Source organism: Podarcis melisellensis (assembly GCF_964234715.1).
Source record: "Podarcis melisellensis genome assembly, chromosome: 11".
NCBI classification, from domain to species: domain Eukaryota; kingdom Metazoa; phylum Chordata; class Lepidosauria; order Squamata; family Lacertidae; genus Podarcis; species Podarcis melisellensis.
This window is the reverse complement of record NC_138543.1, coordinates 33,974,194-33,997,549: the sequence shown is the minus strand read 5'-3', so window position 1 is coordinate 33,997,549 and position 23,356 is coordinate 33,974,194. Positions and strand designations below refer to the sequence as shown.

General features: G+C 41.8%; 1 protein-coding gene across 4 annotated transcripts in view; it reads right to left on the bottom strand.

Moving 5' to 3' along the window:
* Positions 1 to 23,356, bottom strand: part of ARHGEF28 (Rho guanine nucleotide exchange factor 28) — a 140,050-nt gene that overhangs the window by 91,766 nt on the left and 24,928 nt on the right. For all 4 annotated transcript variants that reach the window (XM_081929334.1, XM_081929333.1, XM_081929331.1 and 1 more), the window contains exons 3-7: positions 20,375 to 20,516; positions 17,327 to 17,620; positions 5,556 to 5,739; positions 3,915 to 4,095; positions 616 to 688 (exon numbers count right to left, since the gene is read on the bottom strand). In XM_081929334.1, coding sequence (XP_081785460.1) covers positions 616 to 688; positions 3,915 to 4,095; positions 5,556 to 5,739; positions 17,327 to 17,620; positions 20,375 to 20,516 — 874 coding nt within the window. The remainder of the gene's footprint in view (positions 1 to 615; positions 689 to 3,914; positions 4,096 to 5,555; positions 5,740 to 17,326; positions 17,621 to 20,374; positions 20,517 to 23,356) is intronic.

Sequence of the window (23,356 nt, the reverse complement as noted above, 5' to 3'; positions counted from 1 at the left end):
ACCCCTCACCCCTTCCCTATCAGGGGAAAGGGGAAGAACGTATGTGCGTGAAATTCTCTCTCCATACATACGGGAGATTCAGTTCCACAAATGCAACATGAGAAATGTAATTTTGGGGTTGATAAGAGACCAGCCAATCCAAGCCAAACTGCTGGAGATTCTCCTCCCCCTCTCTGTCCCACAGCTTTTTTTGCTCATATACTAGCATGATCTGCACTCAGACACATATTAGCTTATGTTGGTCCCCTCTACTGGGACTGGGTCATAGTTAATAAATCTTATCAGTTATATCACAGAGTTCAACACCTGGTCAGCTTCAGGAAACTCAATTTTCTCAAAAGAATGTATATTTTAATGACTTTTTAAATATTTTCTATACACAAAGTGCTTTATAACGCTGTTCTCCTTTCTTCCTTGTAACCATCCTGCAGTCAAATTCTTAAAGGCTATTCAGCTCAACAGCAAGCACCTTGACATTTACTCATGAGATTGCTTTCACCCCACATTGCCTATGTACTGAACAGTTTTCTGGCTGCGCATGAAACAAAAATCATTTCAATGTATTTTACACACCTAATTCGCGAAAATGCCACAGTAAGGACAGAAAACCCGTACCTTCTTCAGAAGCTGTAGAATTGCAAGGCATCTGAACTCTTTTCAAGGTCTCGGCTTGCTTTGGAGGAAGATTCTTTAAAATAAAATATAATAAAATCATCTTGTTATTTATTTATTTAGAGATGCACATCCCACCTTTAATCCGAAGACCTCAGGATGGGTAACAACAAAATGTCAGTAAGATACCATAAAATCTTAAAAGCACAGGAAACAAAACAAAACAAAATTTATTGTGTGCATGCATACTATATACATTTTAGATAAAACAAACTGTATCTCCAATATCACATACGCAAAGCAAACTTGGAGAATAATACTTTTAACATGCTCCAGAAGGTCATGGCCATGATCTGAAGGCCCAGGATACAGCAACCTCACTGAAGTTAAGAGCAAAAAGAACTTACACAGGAAGCTGGCCTTTACAGAGTCAGACTGACAGTCCGCCTAGTATTGACTACATTGATTGGCAGTGCATCTCCAGGGCTCCAGACAGGAAATCCTTCCTAGCCCTACTGGAAGATGCCAGGAACTGAATGTGGAACCTTCTGCATGAAAAGCAGATCCTCTGACACTGAGCTATAGCCATTCACCTGTGGCCAAATGTCATGTTATGAGAACTGCATGTAATGACAGCCAGACTGCAATACAGTGCTACCTAGGGTTAAGTACTTAATTCGTTCCGTAGGTCCGTACTTAACCTGAAACTCTTCTTAACCTGAAGCACCACTTTAGCTAATGGGGCCTCCTGCTGCCGCCGCACCGCTGGAGCCCAATTTCTGTTCTTATCCTGAAGCAAAGTTCTTAACCTGAAGCACTATTTCTGGCTTAGTGGAGTGTGTAACCTGAAGCGTATGTAACCTGAAACGTATGTAACCCGAGGTACCACTGTAGTTGAAAAGACAAGCTATGTCAATATGATTCCAGCTCCTATTTGATATACTTCAAATTTAAATATATAAATAAATAAGTATCTTAAAACATCCCCCCAAAGAATGCAAGTAAGTAATTTTACAAGGATGCTGCAAATTTTGTTAGTTCTCTATGGCTTCCCCAGGAGCCCCACAAATTAATTAACCCATTCATATCATAGGAATGGATATGAATTTAATCATTTAAGAAGTTTGTACAATAGCAGTATTGGCCCTTGTCCATTAGCCAGCAAAAGGCCATTGGTCTCTCCATCCTTGAGGGATGGAAAGTTAATGCCTTTGGAAAGCAGCTTTGCCTTTTGGCTGGAAAGACTGGACTCTTCATCAGGATTTCTGTGTAAATCTGTTTATTTACAAGCTGAGGAGGAAAAAGGATGAAAGCACAACTGGCGCTCTATTCAAAACCGAGGGAAGCAACCACCATAGTTACATAATGCCCTGAAAACAGCCTCTCTCTCTTTGAAGCCTTTCCAAGCATCTTCACTTCGAGGAGCAAAAAGGAGAAAGTGTGTTGCCCCAGATCTTGCTTACTTGAAAGGAGGCCTCATTTGGCATAGTTCAGGGGATGTCCGAGCCACTCATCACATTACTCTTATTTTTAAAAAATGGTAATGTTTGGGAAGATGGGAGAAACTTAATTTGGGAATGCTAAAAATGTGCTTTGTTTGAGACAAGTACTTTGCTGGAAGTCAGGGTAGATTCAGATCGCTTGGATCTGGTACACTCCTCCCTCTGAGATTGCCTATGGCAATGAAGAGGAGGTAACACATACAATCAATCAATCAATCAATCAATATTACATGGCATTGTACTCCAAATATCTCTGATATAGCCAATATTCAAGGATGATTAGAACTGTATTCCAGCAAGATTTGGAGAGCTACAATTTCCCCATTCATATCCTCTTTGCCTATTCTATCCCAAAACCATTTTCACCCGATTCTCCTGCCAGCTTTTTCTCAGGGGCACTCTTAAACTTAGGCAGCCAAATGAGTGTTTATTTACCATCTCTCTCTTCCAAATTCTGAGCAGCCTTTGCTGCTTGTCTGCCCAGGACATCCTGTTTATTCTTTGTACTATGGACTCAGTCAGACATTTCCTACTAATTTTCTTGAACTGTATTGTAGAAGTCATATTGCTGGCTAGTGTAGCTCTTTTTCTTAAAATATGCATGCTACACAAAGTACTTTACCTACTTTACCTACATGAGGGGCATGAGTGCTTTATTTAATTTGCATACCAACTTCTCAGCCTTCCATTAGCAACATTTTCAGCTATGCTGCAATTATACTCTCTGTCAATAGCTGTTTCAATATTTACCACAGTACCCAAGAAAAATTCTGCATCTAGCCTATTTTCATTGAACTGTTTATTATGAAATGTTTATTGCTTTTCATTTCTGTTCCAATTGGAAAGATCTGTGCAAGTGTAGATAGATATGGTAGTCCAGGGAAAATCAGGCTCTCAACTGGAATCAATAGGATTTATGCCTAAGTATCACCTACTTCTCTGGGAATTAATTTTCTATGGCTTTTATGCAATAGATTAATCATGAGTGATCTTTTGAACCCTGGCCATTGAATTCAGGCTCCACACATACATGTTTGTAACTTAGCTAGTTAACACATCTCATGACCCAAGTCAACAAACAGGGTTTCCCCTCATCTAAGGGACAAGAGGAAGGGAGAACACACAGTTAAGTCACTGTACCTGACTACAACAGAAATCTCATCTACAGTATTCTGATTTGAGGATACATTGCAATCATTTTAGGATACAATTTTCTGAACATCCGCAAAAAAACAACAACCCAAGAAATCACAGAGGCCAATTGTTTTTAATGTATTTTATATGACAATTAAAATGTTGCAAAGTTAAGCAAGCACTGGGCTACAGTCTCGTGAATTACCATTTGTTTACTTGCCTAGGATGTGTCGCAAAAGCCTCTCAATGAGCATCCATGTAACAAGCTAAGAAATGCTTGCTTGTTACTGCTTTCCCTCTCCCAGGTTTGCATGGAGAAGGAGTGTAGACTGACAAACATCCAGCATTATGCTCTTTCTTCCCTCTGCAATAAGTGCTACTGGCAGTTTAAGGCCAAAACAGTCAACGAATTTTTAGGAAGTCTAACATAACAGCTGGTATGGAAGTCTCCACCGTTGTTGTCTCTGGGTGAAAGAAGAAACCAGCAAGGAAACTGTCTCTTTGCCTAGTTCCCTGCAGCACTCTGCAAAAAAATTACAGGAGCTAATTCCTACCACTCCGTTACCTAAGGAAGAGCAATTCCACTACCGTATGTGAATAAACAAATCTTTTAAAATTCTACGAAAAGAAAAACACGCTTCTCTGTACTGCTGTTTTGGCACTTACCTTGTGGAGAAAAGCTCTATCCCATAAATATTTCCTGAAGAGCTGAACATCAGATTCTAGCAAATGGTCCGACGCGCAGTTAAGTGTCAGTGTCAGAGTTCCTGATGAATGAGCAAATTGTAGGAGAGCAGTCTCACCAAGCTCCACTTTAGAAATCTCAGATGGGTGGCTGGGCTGCCTCCTGAAAACAACACATTCAGTAGATTAAAAGAAGAGTGCAAAGCTCAGGAAGCATGTAATGCAAAAGGCACGAAACTCCTCACTCTCCGTGGCTTCCACCTTTTCAATGCTTAACCTATTCATGGCAAAAAATCTCAGGCCAAAATAGCATGAAGGAACCACAGTGAGCACTGTTTTTCCAGGAAACCTTTCCCCATGAACCCACAAACTGACCTTTACCCTAACAGAATAAAATAATAGGAGGTTTGACGCCTGGTTTTCTCTATTATTTGTGAGAATACGCAGCTCACTTTCACATGAACATTGCCATTTACAGCAATCAAGCTGAACTGGCAGCCAGGAGGCTTATTAGCATATTGCAGTGCACAACAGAGAGTCTCGAGGGAATACAGCATTGTTTGAATGTTCCAAACAAGTGAGACATTCATAACAACATGTGTGATAACAGAATTAAGTCATTTTCTCATGCAAATAAAAGTATGGATAACGACTCATACAAACCGTGTACTGTGCAAAGCCAGAAATAAAAGAGCAATGTTGTTGAAAGAGTGGGGGGGGAGCAACTAAATTACTTTTCTTGTTTTTGTACGTGTGTGTTTTGTATATATTTCCTAACAGTGTCATGTGACGATTTACCAATGGACAGAGGCAAATATGTGGCAGACCAAATCAGCAGCAATACATTGCGTGGAGCCTAAAAACTATTCTGTCCCAATGTCTTTTGTGAACAGCTGAGAGGACTGGATAGAAATGGAAGGAGGCAACATAAAGTGACAAAAAGAGCTGCATAATAACTGAGTAGTCAGTAGGGTGAGATTGTGAGACAGGCTAGCAAACATCATGCTAATCTGCTGCAATAAAATGAAAGGGTCTTAATAGCACCTTAAAGGCTAAGAAATGTCAAATCGGCATAACCATTTATAGACTAGAGTCTACTTCAGGCATAGGCAAACTCCGGCCCTCCAGATGTTTGGGACTACAATTCCCATCATCCCTAGCTAACAGGACCAGTGGTCAGGGATGATGGGGATTGTAGTCCCAAATATCTGGAGGGCTGGAGTTTGCCTATGCCTGGTCTACTTCATCAGATGCTAAGAGCTGATAATGAAATTAAAAAATCCAATCTATTTATCCACTTATCATGGTGAGAAAGTGTCCATAAAAACTCTAGATTTCCTGTAGGAACATGCGAAAATAAATTAAGTGCAAATCAAGCACATTTGCTAGGGGGTTAACCTAAAATAAACCTCATCTGCCTCTCCTTTGTCGCCCCCTTTGTCTGCCCTGTTTCCTAATGTGAATAGGATGGGATCCCCCCCCCCTTCTCATTTTTATACTTGTTTCATATTATGTACTATCCAATCCAAGGTATTGGTTGAACATGAAAAAAGCATACACATGATAGAAGCTATTAAATCTGGCCCATAGCATTAAAAACTCAGATGATGGCATACCACTTACCTGGAAATCAGCTCAACAAGCCTCAAGTGCCCATTCTGTAAAGCCAAGTCCAAAGGTGTGAACCCATCTTCATTAGGTAGAGTGATTGCAACTGTCCCACCTGGCTGGCATAACAGGAACTGGGAAAGTTTAACCAACCCCAGTCTCATTGCGAGATGAAGAAGTGTTTCTTTGCATTTAGATTCTAAAATTTAAAAATGCACATGAACGCATAAGAAATCAACTCAGGTTTGTTTGTTTTTATTGATCATATGCATGTTTCAATCGAACAACAAGCATCTACTAAGACTCAGAGTAGTTATAAAAATAAAATTCCACATATACAGAATCTCCATGCTCTGTTGTATTCCTATTTCGCTGGGACACTTGAGAACATCATTGAGTACAGCCACCACATTTCCATCCCCTTTCCAGTTGTTGTTTTTTTAAATTGCCAAGCGTGTAAACCTGAATGCAGGTAAGTTACAGGTAAATGCACAAAAACAGTGGGTTTCCTGTACTGAAACTGCAGTTGCAAATACATAAAATTTAAACATTACTTTCCTAACTCAGAGAATAATCCCTATGAGAGAGCTTGTACACTTTGCAGCACCTGAATGGCAACTTTACAAAGATTTGTATCCAGTTGTGTCTACACAACCATAGAAGACTCTTTCCTCCAACAGAGACATCAATGGACAGAAGGATGAGGAATGTGATTTTCACAATCACCCCTTTCTGCTGTAGCTCCATCCCAAGTGTTCTGTGGAGTTTCCCAAGCTACCAGAGTAGATTTTGGGAGGGTGCAGTGGACACTTCATCCCCATCCTTAAAAAAAATGGCTTATCTTACTTCCCTTCACAGAAACCTCCCCAGGACTAAAGAGCCTTCTGTGAACAGAGGGACACAACTGGATACCACCTAGAGGTTTTTGCCACATGTACATAAATCAGGAAGATGCTGCATCGTAATCAGCACACCTGAGGCAGGAAAAAAAAGTTGCTCTGCACCACCTCAAATCACATTTGCAGAGTTAGGTATGCACATTACATCATACTGTTAAAAAAAAAGCCTAAGAGAAAATAAGTTAATAATGGCCAGTGAGAGGGGTGGAGGGAGCATAACATCACAGGCAAGCATGCAATTGTGCCCATTCTTCATTCTTCCAAGATTCCCACTCACTTCAGTGGGTGTATGGGGCCACAATAACTCTAGGATGAGATCTTTAACTAGGGTCGGTTATAATTTATACTGTATTTGTTGAGAATGCTTCCTTTTTCCTGTTCATAAGAGTTCATTATATTCATTGTTTGCTCTTTATACAGAACAAAGGGGCCACTTATTTATTAAAATAAAAACACCCATGTCAACATTAGCTGGCAACTCGGTGCTGTTTTCCCTAATGCCTCCTATCCCAGCCTTTAACCAAATTAGTTTGGTGGGCTGTCCTTGTTATGCATGTGAGTAATCTGACACTTTAACTCGTCCAACGAGCCCTTCCTCAGTCTCTAAGGTTCCGTTCTTGCATCTTTCTTGGCTCTTGCATTCATGAGGCTTCTGCACTGTTTACAATGCTAAATCAGGGTTGCCCAACTGGTGGTGTAAAACGAATAGTGGACCATATGCTTCTTTTCATTCTGCTCTGTCTGCCTGTGTCCTTTTAGCCTTCCACTTGCAAGCATGGCCTGAGGCCCAGGAAGCTGAATGGGAAGCATAGAGGCTCGCACAATAGACTTGTGTCAGAGCAATGAAATTCCACTAGGGCTAGATGCCGAACTTCACCCCAAGCTCCCACACTGAAGCCAGGAACAGGCTAATGGGATAGGTCTTTGTGGATTTAGAATGCAGAATAACTTCAAAATGGGGAAAACCAACCGCAAAGGCACCCCTTTGAGTTAAGCACCCCACTATCAGTCTTTCCTGGCAGAAGTGCATGGTATGGAGACAGTTACCATTGCTCATTGCCGATTCATGTATTAGCTTTGCAGGATTGAGGTGGTTAATACTGCAAACATAACAACAATCTCAAAAGTAAGGTGCAATGGAACATATTCCATTGTTTAATTTTGACTACAGATATGTTCTGTGCTTTCCTAGGTACAGCAATATTTAAATTTCCATGTCTCCCAGATATGTTATGGGGCAGTTCCTCAGCTATTATAAGAAAATATAGGTATCAATAGTGAAACCGTACATGTGTTTCCCTCCCAATTATATAGCTTAGTAATCAAAGCTTCTATGAAAAATAAGGAGGTTTCGCAAGCTGACCTTGTAACCAGTGTAACAGGCATGTGCTAATATTAACAGTAACAGTGACGTTACAAACACAATACATGGGAAATGAAAGGGCAATTTTTATTCTTATCCATGCACACCGTTCAACACTCTCTCTTTGGCACTGTGCCACTGCCTTTTCAACTATATTGTATTATGCCATTGTAAAGCAAGCCAGATAAAAGCTGCAGTCAAATAAGGTTAAGTCTAGCATATGGGTCTTTTCATGTGTATTCCATGGACATAATACAAATCATCAATCAAACCTGGTTTTCCAACCAAACAGAACCTACTCAACTTTTATGAAAGAAAACTGCATATCTAAAAGAACATCCAGAAAGTTAACATAACACAAATTAATTGTTTTACATTACAGGCATACCCGCAATTTCTCCAAGGTATGCCTGTATTCATTTCTATATTGCGCCCATTCCAGCCATGTATTCTGCAGTACCAACAAGGTATCACAGTTTACACCTGGTTTCATCGCCATATTCCCCACTCAGGAAACCTGGGGAACACACGGTTGGTTTACAGACTCGTGTCTTGAAAGGCCTTTGGTCAGACTGTTCCTTTCAGGGTGACTTTAAGTTAGCTAGAGCAGTGGTTCCCAATTACCTAAGTACTGCAAACCCCCTGTTTTTCAAAAGCCAAGCCAGTGAACTGCTACTTTTGAAAATTTTGATATCTCTGTGGTAGTGTTTGTTAAGTGAATGGTGCCACAGACGCCCTGGGTGGATTACATGGGTTACCCCCTTGGGGTCCACGGACCACCAGTTGGGAAGTACTGACCTAGAAACTATTGCAAATTTCAGGACAGAAGTATAGCAGCCCAGCTCCCCTTGATCAATAAGTTTCCAGGCACCTGCAAAGTACATTTTCATCAAAACCATAAGAGATTCAGTGAAAAGTTACAACAAAACAAGGCAGCAGTTCGGAGCTGGCAGTGAGAAAAAGTAAAAAAGTAAAAACATAAATAACCATTTTGGAAAGCTGGAGAGTTCCCCATTTCAAAGCACTGTTTCTCATCAAACAGTTCCTTGGGAAAATAAAGCCAGCCACTTCTTATTATAGAGGGCTGGAGACACTGCAAGGCAATGTGCAGCCAGGCAAGACTTTAGTAGCTAGACGTTGCTTTGCATCATTTCTCAAGCCTGTAGCCAAAATATACAATTCAAGTGATAATATCAGCTCTAAAACCAGTCTGTTTAACCCATTACACAAATCTTTCTATTCTTTCTTGCACCTGAATCCTTTCCCCTGCCCAACACAATTGAAAACCAAACAAATATTTCTCCTGACAGAAGTGACTAAGATTTCCCTGGATGATTGTAGCTCATTCATTTCCAGGAAGGAAGCTGAAAACTCTGGATGTGTCTTGGAGGGAAGACAAGACATCACAGCAGGCTGACAGCTCCCAGTTGTTCCAGGCTTAAATCTTTCCTTCAGACTGTGTCGACAGGCTGTACCCATCCAATAACACATTTTTAATCTGGACATTATTTAACCCACAGATTCTACAGGCACCCAACCTGCTACTGAGACGGTGCTGTTTGTAGTTGGCTGCCTTTCCTCATTGCTCACAGCAAACAGGTCGTCTGAATGGTTTGCTATGAGAACAGGCTCTAAGTTTGCATGCCAGCACTAAGTCCTTCTATTTTGAAAGGTTTATGTTGGTAGTCAAAATGGCAGAAGAGCATCTGGTGAGAGGTTTAGGGACCTACGTGGGCAACCTAATGACCAGTCTCCTTTTACGGGCCCTGCAAAAACCTCCTGAAGCGGCCCCATTCTTCCATTACACCCCTTCCTCCCTTCTGGGTCAATTATCCCCATTTATCTAGGCTTTCAAAACTGTTTCAAATAAATTGTGAGTAGTGTTTTATTAGAGAGAGAAAATAAAAATAAAACCTTTTTTCCTGTCAGTATGGCTTGGGGAAAGGGGGAATTTCTCCCTACACATGCATGTGTCTCTGTGCATAGCACACTGAAGTCAGAAAGGAATTCATTTCACTTGCTTTCTAGGACAGCAGCTGCACTGGTCTGCCCAGGGGCAGCCCATGCATTAGGCAAGATAGAGCCAGTTGCAGATCTGATCTCCTCCACACACCTGCCAATGTGCTGTTGCCAGCCCCACCCATGCCACCAAAACAGCCCCGCTGCACTCACTGCTATACCCTTGCTGCTGCTGCTACTACTGAATTGTGGCAGCAGCGTAGGCACAGGTCATGGTACAGTTGCAGTGACAGGGCTGGAAGCAGTGAGGGTTTGATGATGAGGGCAGGGAGTGAGGGACTAGGATCTGCTGGGGGGTGCCAGGGGAGCAGGGAGGGTATCGGGGCATTTTGCCTACAATAGCAAAGCATCCTGGGTTGGCCCTGGACCTGTCATATGAAAAGGATCATCTGTATACTTATTTGAGAGTAATCCCATCAAGCCCAATGGAGCTTACATATGAAAAATCATAGAGTCATAGAATTGGTAAAGTTGGAAGGGACCCTGAGGATCATCTGGTCCAACCCCCTGCAGCTGTCCCATAAGGGAACCAAACCTGCAACCTTGGCATTATCAGCACCATGCTCTAACCAATTGAGCTATCCAGGTAGACCTGGATAAACCTCCTAAAACTGGGGGTTCTGAGCTGATGTAGCCATGTTGAAAATGGAAGGAGGGAAGTCTATGTTCCAGATTAGTTAATTCATCACACACCATTGGCTCTGGCTCCACTCACTACCAGCATGTAACCCTGATAAGATTATCCCAGATATATGGCTCTTGACAGAAAAACAGCTGGCCACCCCTGTTTAGGATGACACGTTTGCCAAGAACAAGGGCGGGGGGAGAACAATCCACTATAAGCAGCATGGCCTTTTATAAAGCAGCATGGCCTTTTATAAAGATAAACATTTGCAAGATGAAAGCCTTTATTTACACGAAGTGGACGACGTAGAGTATATATTATCCACGCTTCCTCACACCCTCTATTTATTTGAGCCAACTCACATTCTTTTTTCCAGTTTCTGAGTGCAGAAGTAATGCTGATTAGAACATCAAAGTATTTGTGCCAAAATAATTACTTTTGAGCAGCTAGTAATTAAGCCTAAGAAAACATGTCAACAGCCTTGTCTCGTTGGAGCCATTAATTTAGTACTAATCCGCGACGAACAACAGAAGTTGGCACTCAGATCTCATAGCTATGAACTTAGCAGATGCTCTTCACCAGGCTCCTTCCATGGACCTGAATCTAAATTGGCCACCAGCATCATATGTTGCCTCTGAGTCATGAAGGATGCAACTGCCATGTATGTGGTCTTCCTAGATCATACAAACCCAGGCAGCTAACCACAAAGCAGCAGATCTGGCAGGCTGGTATGTCACGTATATACCTGAGGCCATCCTCAATCTGCTCTTAAACCCCCGTCCCAAGAATTCTTAAGAGTGCTTTAACATTGGGAAGATTTCCACTGATGTGCCTGGCTTGGTTGGCCCATGTCTGAATAATCCACAGCAACTGCAAATCGCATTTACTACTATTTCTGCCACTCTCGTTTCCTATTTTGCACTTCACAGTCCTACATTATACCTATAAACTGTAACTGGGAGTGGTGGACCAGAAATTGTAGTTACTCTATTATTTTTCACACACATTGTTCTAATGTTGCAATACAGTTCTCTGCTCAAAAAATGTACCCAAACATGTATTTTAGGATAAAATGCATGCAAATAATGCATATTGGGTGTGGGGGGGAGACTTATGACCTTCTTTAAAACAACAGCTTGGTGCCGAAACAAGAACAAATGGATGAACATTTTCAAACCTGACACAGACCAGAAATGACCCATCTGTTCATATGCTAGAGAACGTGGGGTAGTGCTTAGCAGAAAGGGGAGAAGAGTGCAGCTGGAGGTCAGGGATTTTGCAAGGGAGAGAAATAAAAAGATAGGCAACAGAGACAGCATATAAGGAGATTCTTCCACCATTCACTGATGTCAGCGGGCATTGTGTGCATAGAAGCTGCAGGATCTGGTTTCTTATTTAACGAAACATGGTGGAAGTAAGCCAGATTTCAAAACTTGGACTAAAAACTTGTTATTACATTAGAACAATTAAGCTACAACAGAATGGGTATGTAATGATATGGAGAAACTGGAAGAGCCCCACAGAACCCAACGATAAACACACTCGGCAATGATTTGCCGGCAGCGTGCTTTAAGAAGAAATCATTATGCTGTATTAGTGAAAAACAGGAAGTCAATCGAATTTCTGGCAGAAAATTAAATAAGAGGCAGCATTTCCTACTTACATTTTTAGTTAGAGTCTATAATTAATTTTAGCATGCATTAAAACTCAGCAAAAATCTAATTTTGAAATATTATAAATTCCTATCAAGCATGAATCAACATCCTAGGATAGAGGAAACAGCAAATGCTTATCTACTTGATTAGCAAGCAGTTGCAGCCACCCAAATAATCTTAATGTAGAGCCAGCTGACATTGCTACGGTCCGCAATAACTACTTTGCAGCAAAGTTACTGAAGTATGACAATAAAGTAAGATTAGTTGTGATTAGGAGTGTGGGGCCTGATGAAGAACACTTATATGCTACAAGAACAGATGTGGGGAACCTTTGGCCATCCAGATGTTGCTGAACTACACATCCCACCTTGGGCTGATGAGAGCTGCAGCAACATCTGGAGGACAAAAGGTTGCCCTGCCCAGCCCCAGCGGTTTTGCCTCCTCCACCACAACCACAGATACCACCGTGTGACCACAGTCTCTCCATGGGACTCCAATGACAACAAGTTCAGACAGCCACTTTTCTTAAAGCAGAAATAGTTCGCTACATTTATCGACTTCTGAAATGAATAAGGCATTTTCTAAACATGAGGAAAAATTAAGCAGTGTTTTCTATTATTTTTATTTTTAAAAACCCAGCCTTCTAATACCTTTTAACACTTTTATTAAATTTTTACCCTTATCATACTCAGATAGCTCCATCAGCAGAGTCTGGGACTCAGAGTCATGGATTCAAGCCCCACGTTGGGCAAAAGATTTCTACATTGCAAGTGGAATGACCCCCAAGTCATCTTGGGTCCCTTCCAAGTCTACAACTCTGTGATTCCATGCAACATTCATAACTGAGGAAAAGAAATCACACAATCTAGTACGCTCACCTTCCATTTGCATCTACTCTCTGCGGCAAACATTCCTTACAATGAATAACAAATGGCCTCTTCCTATAAACAGTGAGGATTTAAAAGGTTATAGCTAATACTTTAAACTGGGCCTGGAAACAGACTAGGAACTAGTGCCCTTTGTACTTTGGATGGAGAACTCAGCAGGAACAAAAGTCATGGCTGTATTATTACTGCTCCTTTACATTGTTTAACAAAACAATGGGTGTGCATTTCATAGAAGGGCAGGGGTGTGTCCTACTCGCTAGGTCCATCCAACCATGACACCATAACTTTCCTGGCCTGGCCATCAATAGGTGTCCCATTTTAATCCTATTCAATGTCCCATGACCAAAATAAAACCAAGCAGTATCTTCACTGTCTCCATGACAGGATTGCCTGGCCCTGAGCAGGACTCAGAGGGTAAAAGGGACGCCATGCTCTCCTTTCAAGGGAACCTTTTGCTATTTTGCTGGCGTGGTGCCTGAAACAAAGACAAACACCCACCCAGAGTCCATTGTAGTCTACCATGCCACTGTACATAAAAATATTGGCTTCAAATGACTTTCCACAACAGAGGCACAGCATATACAGAAGGAGGCAGAGCCTCTTGGTTCAGTAAGCTTCAAAAAATATTATGGACTTCAATAAGTGCCCCAGGGGTGAGGAACCTTTTTGAACCCAATAGTGGGTCAACCTTTTGGGGGGGGAAGGAGAATAGATGCCAGTGATGCATGGATCAAGAGGCAGTGAAGGAACACAAGTGATGCTTACTTTTTCAGAGGTTGCTACACATACTTTGACAAACCTACACATACACATACACATGACAAACCTAGACAGCATCTTAAAAAGCAGAGACAACACCTTGCCGACAAAGGTCCGTATAGTTAAAGCTATGGTTTTCCCAGTAGTGATGTATGGAAGTAAGAGCTGGACCATAAAGAAGGCTGATCACCGAAGAATGGATACTTTTGAATTATGGTGTTGGAGGAGACACTTGAGAGTCCCATGGACTGCAAGAAGATAAAACCTCTCCATTCTTAAGGAAATCAGCCCTGAGTGCTCACTGGAAGGACAGATCATGAAGCTGAGGCTCCAATACTTTGGCCACCTCATGAGAAGAGAAGACTCCCTGGAAAAGACCCTGATGTTGGGAAAGATGGAGGGCACAAGGAGAAGGGGACGACAGAGGACAAGATGGTTGGACAGTGTTCTCGAAGCTACCAGCATGAGTTTGACCAAACTGTGGGTGGAAGTGGAAGACAGGAGTGCCTGGTTTGTGACCATGGGGTCACGAAGAGTCGGACACGACTAAACAACTCAACAACAACACACATACTTTCACATGCCTATCGGGCATCACCATGGTAGGAAAGAGGCATTATCACAGGCCAAAAAATACCCTAGCCAGGCAAAAGAACTTGAGGATGCTCATGAGGCATGTGGCCTGGGGACAGGCTCAAGGGCCAGAAAGACAGGCCTGGAGGGGTTTGGGTTTTCCCCCCCTGTAGGCTTGCAGGCTTATTAGTTGACCTAATCTTTGAACACTCCCACTCCCACAGGGGGGAAAACTCCACCAACACTGCTTTTCATGAAAAACATGCCAGTCTAGTTTTACAGAGCTTCCATTGAAAACCTTAAGGGCTTTCCCGCACACAAGGAGTCAAAGCATGCCCCACCAATCACTTTTCTCTTTCCCCACTTGACAGGCCCACAAATCCCCACAAATACAGATACTTCAGGGCCTATAAGCCATCCGTGTGCCTAAATTAGGAATAGAGCAGTTTTGCTGCGTGTGGTTATGCAGGAGAGCTCTGCCTGTCCCTTTCCCAGTCCCTTGTACTAGATTTGTGCAACAGAAAAAGCTGGCCGCCTCCATAAGGACATAAGCAGAGCCTGCAGGATCAGACCAGTGGCCCAACTAGTCCAGCATCCTATTCTCACAGTGGACAGCCAGATGCCTGTAGGAAGTCTGTAAGCAAAACCTGAGCACAATAACACTCTCTCCCCTCCTGTGGCTTCCAGCAACTGGTATTCAGAAAATGGAGAGGGGGAGAGAGAAAGGCAAGATAAAAGGATTCATGAATAAGGACACATTTTACAGGCTGGGACTAGGAAGAGCAGATTTGGCACTGGTGGTGTTTGGCAGATGCCAAGAGCACTCCTGTGGTGGCATGCCACTGCAAGGAAAGGGTTTGACTCATATCACCACCTAGATTTTGCCTTAAGACTTCTGCCAGAGAGCCTCTGCTGAAGCAAAATTGACAAAGGGCTTACCCAGACTTTCCTTGGGAGCCTTGTCAGTTTCATCTCTCACCACAATATTATACAGCACAAGGAACACACCACTTCCAAATGATTTAAAAACCAATTTAAAAGTGAGTGTTGCAGCATGCCATGGCAGGGGGGAAACTGTGCCATTCATAACTAGTCACATCACACCCAATAAGGGTTTAGTGAAACTTGCGTAACTATGCTCCATATAGCAATTTCGACAGAATTGAGTGGTCTACCTAGGGAGAAACATCCCATTTAACCTGGAACCAGACAAGCTTGACCTCATGTTTATTACAAAAGGCACAGGATCCAAAGACTCCTGTGAGCACCCGAGTGCTGTCACAAACTCACAAAAACTTGTGCTTCTCTTTTTCCATCCACAGCTACTCAAACTGCATCAGGTGTCACTCCAGATAGTCCTCAAATCTGAAAGCGACTTTTGGGGCAGCATAGAGAGCTGGAAACTTCAGAAACCCAGTTCCATAGATTAATCTCACTTTGAGTCCACCCACGTTCTGTTAGATGTTGCCTGTTAGAAGCGTAACTCCAAAAAAAAAAAAGAAACACACTTCAAATGTTTTAAATTCTACTTCCTCTAAAGCAAACAAAAATATAACCCCAAACTTATTTACATAAGTATAAGCCTTTAATTACATTCCATGCCTTTGTTGTAACATGATTCAATGTGAATCATATCCAATAAGGTTAAAACAACCAGTGCGGAAGATCTTTGGGGGTAGTGTTGTAGTAAATAAGCTGCTAGCTAGCCAAAATTCCTGTACTACAACATTCCCTTGGCTATTTCAAAGACAATAAAGGTCTCCTTTTGTTTGTGTAATCACAATTTTTGAATAAAAACACTTCAACTGCTTGGAATCAAGGTGGAGACATTTTATTACCAACATCTTCATTCTGTTTGGAAGCTCAAAGTTTTCATCAGTTGTTGACAAGCATTATTCATAAACTGAATAAAATCCACTAAGGAAACAAAGGGTGGTTGTTGCTTTTTTAAAAAAGGAGAGAGACTAAATTACAGTAGTAATTATAAAGGCTTTGTAATACACAACTAAATTTCCTTGTCTGAATGATAATATTCACATAGTAGCAGAAGCATAAAAGACAGTCAGTTTATAGTCTTCAATTTCATTTCTAAATGTTACCAATTCACACTTCAGCAATGCTGGTATGGGAGAGGAATTATATGTCATTTGTCCAACCACAAGGAAACAGCTACCCCGCCGCTATGATCAGCCAACCTCTTCAGTGTTAGCTGAAGATAGTTCCTCATTAGCTAGAAGATGTTTCTTTGATGAACATTTCTGATTAGCTGCTATGATGCACACACATCACACATTTAAAGCACATCCTCTTTGCCCAAGAAACCTGAGTAATGTAGTTTACCTTTCACTGAGCTACAATTCCCAACACCCTTAACATGCCACCATTCCCAGGATTCAGAGCGGAGAGCGTTGCTCTAAATGTAGGCTGTGTACATGGGCTATGACACATCCCACATGACCAGCTTTTTTGGGGGGGGTTAGAGAAATAACAAATTGGGCGTTACAGAATGCAACCAGCAAAGCAGAAAACTGTGTTTGGTAAGTAGCTGGCAGCTCAGGGCAGGTGTGGGAAACCTTTGACCTTCCAGATGCTGCTGAACTCTTATCCTCCCTGGCCATGGTCCATGCTTGCTAGGGCTGATTGGAACTGCAAATTAGCATCTCCAACTATCTGACCTTACAACAAAACAAAACCCTGTAGTGGCTGTCCCTGAAGTTCTTATTGTTTGAGGATGTAGCCATACGAAAAAGTATGACTCTGACATTAGAAACTCAGGAAGCTGCCTTATATCAAGCCAGACCATGGACCCATTTAGCTCAGTATTATCAACACTGGCAGGAGCTCTCCAGGGATCCACTAGGGAATCACCAGGAAACTCAACCCTCTGGCTATGTCAGAGATTGAGAATGGGACCTACTCACACAAAGCATGTGCTGAACCCCTGAGATATGGCACGTATTATAGAGAAACAGGCACAAAGTTGGAGAAAGAGAGAGAAACACTTACCCTCTCCAGAACTATTCCCAACAGTGCTCCAAGCAGGTGGAAAATCTCCATGAGCCATAGCTAGCATGACATCATGATCCAGGGTCTGAAAATCCTCCTCCATTAAACCAAACCTGCTGAGAAGTGTCTGGTGACTGGAGGGAGTGAGGCAATCAGCTTGGCTCATCAGAAAACATGCTAACTCATAAGCTGTGTCCCGTTTGAAAGTGACAGATGCAAAGCCCAGAGTCACAAGTATGCCTTCTTTTGTGTACATGACCGCAGAGACAGAAACATTTTCCTGTTCTCCATGAGCTGGGGGGGAAAAGTACAAGAAATATTAGCCATTCAACACTCAATGGTTTCAGGAGATAGACAAACAGATTCATTCCTACACACTGTCTTAAATAATGGAAAGTTAAACTTATCATGAACTTCTAAGCAGGAGAACAGGCAAGAAAGTTTTGACCCATCCTCTGGTTGAAAGCAGGGCCAGCAAGTCTGATGTCCTTCCTGAAAAGGAGGCTCTTCTCATACTCAGGACGTGACCTCAGCCATACAAAAAACAACAACAACAAGCAGCTCAGAGACCTAGATCCCCAAGGACCTCATTGTTCTAGTTTCCCTCTAGGCCAATAGAGAGAATAATGGGTGGTAGAGAGGGCCCACTTACAACCTCTTCATGGACCAGAAGGCCAATGGGGTGTGTGGACTGCTCAAGTCAAACAAAGCAGCTACAGTTGAGGTGACAAAGGTTCCAGAGTCTCCCCAAATGGCAAGCTTTTACTAGTGTGACAGGGATCTCTCCTGCAAGCCTCAATTCCTTAACATCCTCCCTTTCCTGGGTCTATAACCAGACAGCTGCAGAAGTTGCAGAATCCTTGAAAACGAGGTCCCAGGGCAGAACATCATACAGGAAAGCATTAACCCAGGGACAGGAGACTTGTAGCCCACCAACTAGTGCTGGAATACAACTCCCCTCATCTTTGGTCTTGCTGGCTGGGGCTGATGGGAATTGGGATCCACAACACCCAGAAGGACATCCCTGGGTTAGTCCATTCTCCAGTCAGAGGTGGAACAAGAAATTATAATGTCCCTTCTGTGGAAGTGGCTTCCCCCATATCCAGTTTTGTTTTGTTTGTTTTTTTGTCTTAGCCTTCAATGAGAACAGAGACTCTTTGTTGTTCTCGAACAGTGCTTAAAAGTGAAGTCAGTATTTTTATTTATTTTTATTTTGTTCATAAGGTTTTTGTCTCTCCTCCCCACCCAGTTTCTAACATTTCTAGCTAGCTGGAAAAGGGGAAGTTTTCTGGATTTTTTTACTGGGACCCAGATACAGAGGGCTCACTGCTGCAAGGTTCATGAAGGGCTCCTTGCTCATTCATTCTATAATTTTGTTTTCATATTGAGGAAGCACAAAACTTTGTACTCAGCACAAAGTCTCATCTTTTCATTTTTTAAAAAAACACAAGAAATAAATAAATCAAGTTTCTATCCTTTAAGACTATAACAATATGCTTCAGAGTATGCAGCCAATGCTTAGGGCAATGAGAGACAGTGGAGAGAGCAAGCGGAACAGATTTTTCAGTGGTTTCGGGAATTGGGTCCTCAATGCCTCAATGCTTTCTTTTCTCCCAATGATTAGCAGAAGCAGCATAGATTTTATAAGATTTGTAAACCCATTAACTGAGTTTGCAAAATGCATGCTACTCACATGACAGTTCGCATGATGCAAACTAAGTAAAGAGCAAGAAACTTCTAAACAAAACAAAACAAAAATTCCTTCCAGTAGCACCTTAAAGGTAAAGGACCCCTGACCATTAGGTCCAGTCGTGACCAACTCTGGGGTTGCGGCGCTCATCTTGCTTTATTGGCCAAGGGAGCCTCAGAGACCAACTAAGTTTGTTATTGGTATGAGCTTTCGTGCGCATGCACACTTCTTCAGATACATGCACATGAAAGCTCATACCAATAACAAACTTAGCTGGTCTCTAAGGTGCTACTGGGAGGAATGTTTTTTTAAAAAAATTGTTTCAACTACGGCAGACCAACACGGCTACCTACCTGTAAAAAGAAACTTCAGTTGCCTTGGCACAGTTTTTTCCCCCCTTTGAAATCAACGCATACTAAACCATGATTAAGAGAATTCTGTCAGATATTTTTATTTCATGGATTAAAGCAGGCTATAGAAATATGTCTTTCTACAGGTGTGAGCAGTGCTTTTTTTCGGGGGGGGGGGATACAAGGGTACGCATACCCCTAAACATTTTGTGAATCTAAGTTTGGCCTCATTGAGGGGCAGTATTTCAATATGAATAGGAAAATGAGAGTACCACTAAACATTTTTTTTTAAAGTAAAAAAGCACTGGGTGTGAGTGTGTAACCAAGAAGCATGCAGAGCACACAAAAAGTTGCAGTAGTGATGAGGATGCTTCACATAAAAACAAAAGCACCTTCCTCTTCTTTGCTCAGCAGCAGCAATTACTGAAGAGCAAGCCAACCTGCTCCAGGCAACAGGAGGCTGTCTAGCCATCCAGATCAGAACTCTGCCTGCTTCTCAGCTCACCACCATTGCATGAGGCAAGTGAGGGCAGAGGAGCCTTTCCTATGATTGCTTCAGCCAGAAGTACAAGAGAGGACAACTGAAGCCAAAAACATTATTTGTGGCAGTTCTGCAGAGCTATTATATCCTAAGCAACACTCAAAGCCTACCTCTGAGTTCTTGTGAGGATACAGAGATGAGCCATGCATTCCCTTGGAGGGATGATAAGATCAGTATTCATAGTAATAAATCATATACTAGAAGCAATACTTATTATCAGTATTATTAATAACAACAGCAACCAGATTTGCCTGTTTGCCATACACAAACTGAGTGAAGTGGAGTTTGCCACAGTGGCTTTGCTATGTGAGGAGAAGCCACAGCACCTCTTTTTGTGGCAGCTCCCTCACTGCCTTAAGGCTTCTGTCACGATAAACATAAAAACATCAGAATTCACTGGCTATCCCTTGTAAGAATAAAAACACTGGGAAGACAGTCAGAATGTGTAGTGTAACTGCAAGACTCACCTGGAACAATAGATTCGAGGGACTTATCAGTAACGTGCTTGGCTAAAACCACATGTCTCTGGATTGAGCCACTGTAAACAAAGTAGAATTCAGCATCCTCCAGGAGATTTTTGTCAAATGTTCCATATATAGTGCTCTGTCCCTAGAAAAGGAATGCAACTTTGTTGAGCTGTATCATAGAGTATAGGTCTGCCTTTCTTTCAAACCTACATCATGAAAATTATTCTTATGAAAAGTGGGGTCTATAAATATTTAAGCAAATACATAAATAAATAAATAACCTATCAGTTCAAAGAAAAGGTAACATGTGTGAGGCGGCAAAAATCTACTTTGAACTTCCACTGATATAATCGGAAAACTCAAAACACTTGCATAAATCTTTCCTATTGAAATAAATGGGATTTCAGATAGATTACGCCCCCTCACAGGTAAACAATTTTAATTCAGTTCAAACCAATTCCTGCCACTGTAGTTCAAAGCAGAATTTTTTTAATTAAAAAAGTTAAACACATATAAACAAGTAAAAACAATATGTTGGCTCACCTAGTATAATAGCTTCAGCATATACATTTATATAAAAAACATATTAGATTTATTCCAAATGATTTGATTAAATCCTAAACATTTTGTTGATAAAATTTGTGTTCACTGCTTTTATATTAACACTTCTAAATTTATGCTAGTTCTAACAGAGATCAACGCACACATCTTCTAAGCAACTGAAATTAACAAGTCAAGACAAGCCCTTCATGCAACAACAATAAAGCACAGTAAAAAGATTTATTTAAAAAAAGAAGTCAGAATACAACAGCAAAACATCTGGTATATTTTAGGGAGGAAATTCAGATGGAACTGTGTTTCCTTAAGGCTTAAGGGAAGAACTGCTTGCTTCACAAAAAGTTCCTGGTTGCTACAGTTACTTTTAATAAACCTCAGACAGAATTGTCCTGAAGTGACTGAAGCAGCTTGGTCAGGAAAACAAACTGCGTAAAGAGTTGACAAGGCATTCACTGTTAAAAATAACATTTTAGCACATCCATCCCAAGACAGGTCTCCTAGGTAAGGGAAGGGGAATTTGTGGCTCTTCCATTGTTCTTGGGGCACAATGCCCACCATCCCTGACCATTAGCCAAGCAGGCTAAGGCTGGTGGGAGTTGGAGTGGCAACATCTAGAGGGTTGCAGGTTGCCCATGTGCGCTGTAGGTCAATGAACCAGAAAAGAGCTTGCATGAGAAACTTAAGGCAAAACACTAGCTTGCATCTCAATCCAACAAGATGCTACAGCAACACAATGAACTGAATGCACTGGTATTGCTATTGTAGCATCATGCCTGAGGCGTAAGAAATAGATCCATCTTGTGATACACCCCAAATCTATAGTGAAATCTCTACTAAAGGTAAAGGTAAAGGGACCCCTGACCATTAGGTCCAGTCGTGGCCGACTCTGGGGTTGCGATGCTCATCTCGCTTTATTGGCCGAGGGAGCCAGCGTACAGCTTCCAGGTAATGTGGCCAGCATGACTAAGCCGCTTCTGGCGAACCACAGCAGCGCACGGAACCGCCGTTTACCTTCCCGCTGGAGCAGTACCTATTTATCTACTTGCACTTTGACGTGCTTTCGAACTGCTAGGTTGGCAGGAGCAGGGACCGAACAACAGGAGCTCACTGTGTCGCGGGGATTCGAACCGCCGACCTTCTGATCGGCAAGTCCTAGGCTCTGTGGTTTAACCCACAGTCACAAGCTATCAAGGAGAATGTTGAGCAAAATGAGGGAGAGGAAGGGAAAGAGCAAAAGTTGGCATGATGCTAAAGCAGTCTTAACATGGGGAGAGTTGGGGGAGTTGGGTAGACTTAATCCGATTAGCCTCTGCTAGGTGATAGCAAATTTTGGGCTGCACTGCCAGCTGCTGGAAGAAACAATCTTGGTAGATCCCTCCATTTGGGGAGAATATTAAGCTTGGAAGGATCCATTTCCACCATTAATTATAATTTATCACATTGGATGTGTATTAGTACTACATAATTGTGTTTTGAACATCCATGAAGCCCAAACCATCTCCTCAGGTCTCCTGAAAACATCTGGTTAAAAATGCACCACATCACATCACTGCATCCAGGGTTTCCAGGCCTCTTCCATGAAACAGCATATCAAATAAATTGAAGCAAAAAACAACAACTGTAAAGATGTCACATCTTGCCACCTTTAAAAGTTTGCTGAAAAGATACAGGTGAGCAGCAGCCACAGATTCCTTGCAATCTGTAGTTTGGGCCTGAGGCCATTGGGTAAAGTCATCAAAAACATGGTGGAAAGTGCCACACCAAGGCAACAGTCAGTTATAACTGCAATTTTTATCCAAACTTGGTCATGCAATCTCATTTTCTATCTGTGTATGATTAGGAAATAGGATACAAGTGCAGTAATGTATAATGAATCAGACTCAACTCAGGAAATGATGACTGTAAACTAGTGCAGAGGATACAAATAATGTAAGCCTTTCCTAGTACGTATCTCAGATACGCATAACTAGAGTGATTCTTCATGCACACTGTACCTGGATGTTAATCTGTGGAGAAGTGCTTTTTCACCATGGAAATTCAAAATATTCTGTGTGAGTGTGCGCACGTGTGTGTTTAGCTTTCCCACACCAGTTTGCTGTTTCTTTGCAAGCCAAATGGCTACAGCTTTGGTATTATTTTTGTTTGGAAAACAGCTTTTTTCAACTTTCTAGTAAGAGAGCTATCAGGCAGCTAATTAGATTTGTCTATGTAACAGCATCATCAAACACAACCAAAGCTAATTCAGAGCCACTGGATACAATCACATGCCATGGTAAACCATAGTTACTATTTTCTGTTTACACCTTTCTTGACTGTTGATACAGTTTTCTTTTTGGGTTCTGGCTACTACAGTTGCTGAAATTCTATATCATGAGCATGACTATCTGAATGTTTTTTTGTTTTTAAAGGGCTATATGTATATTC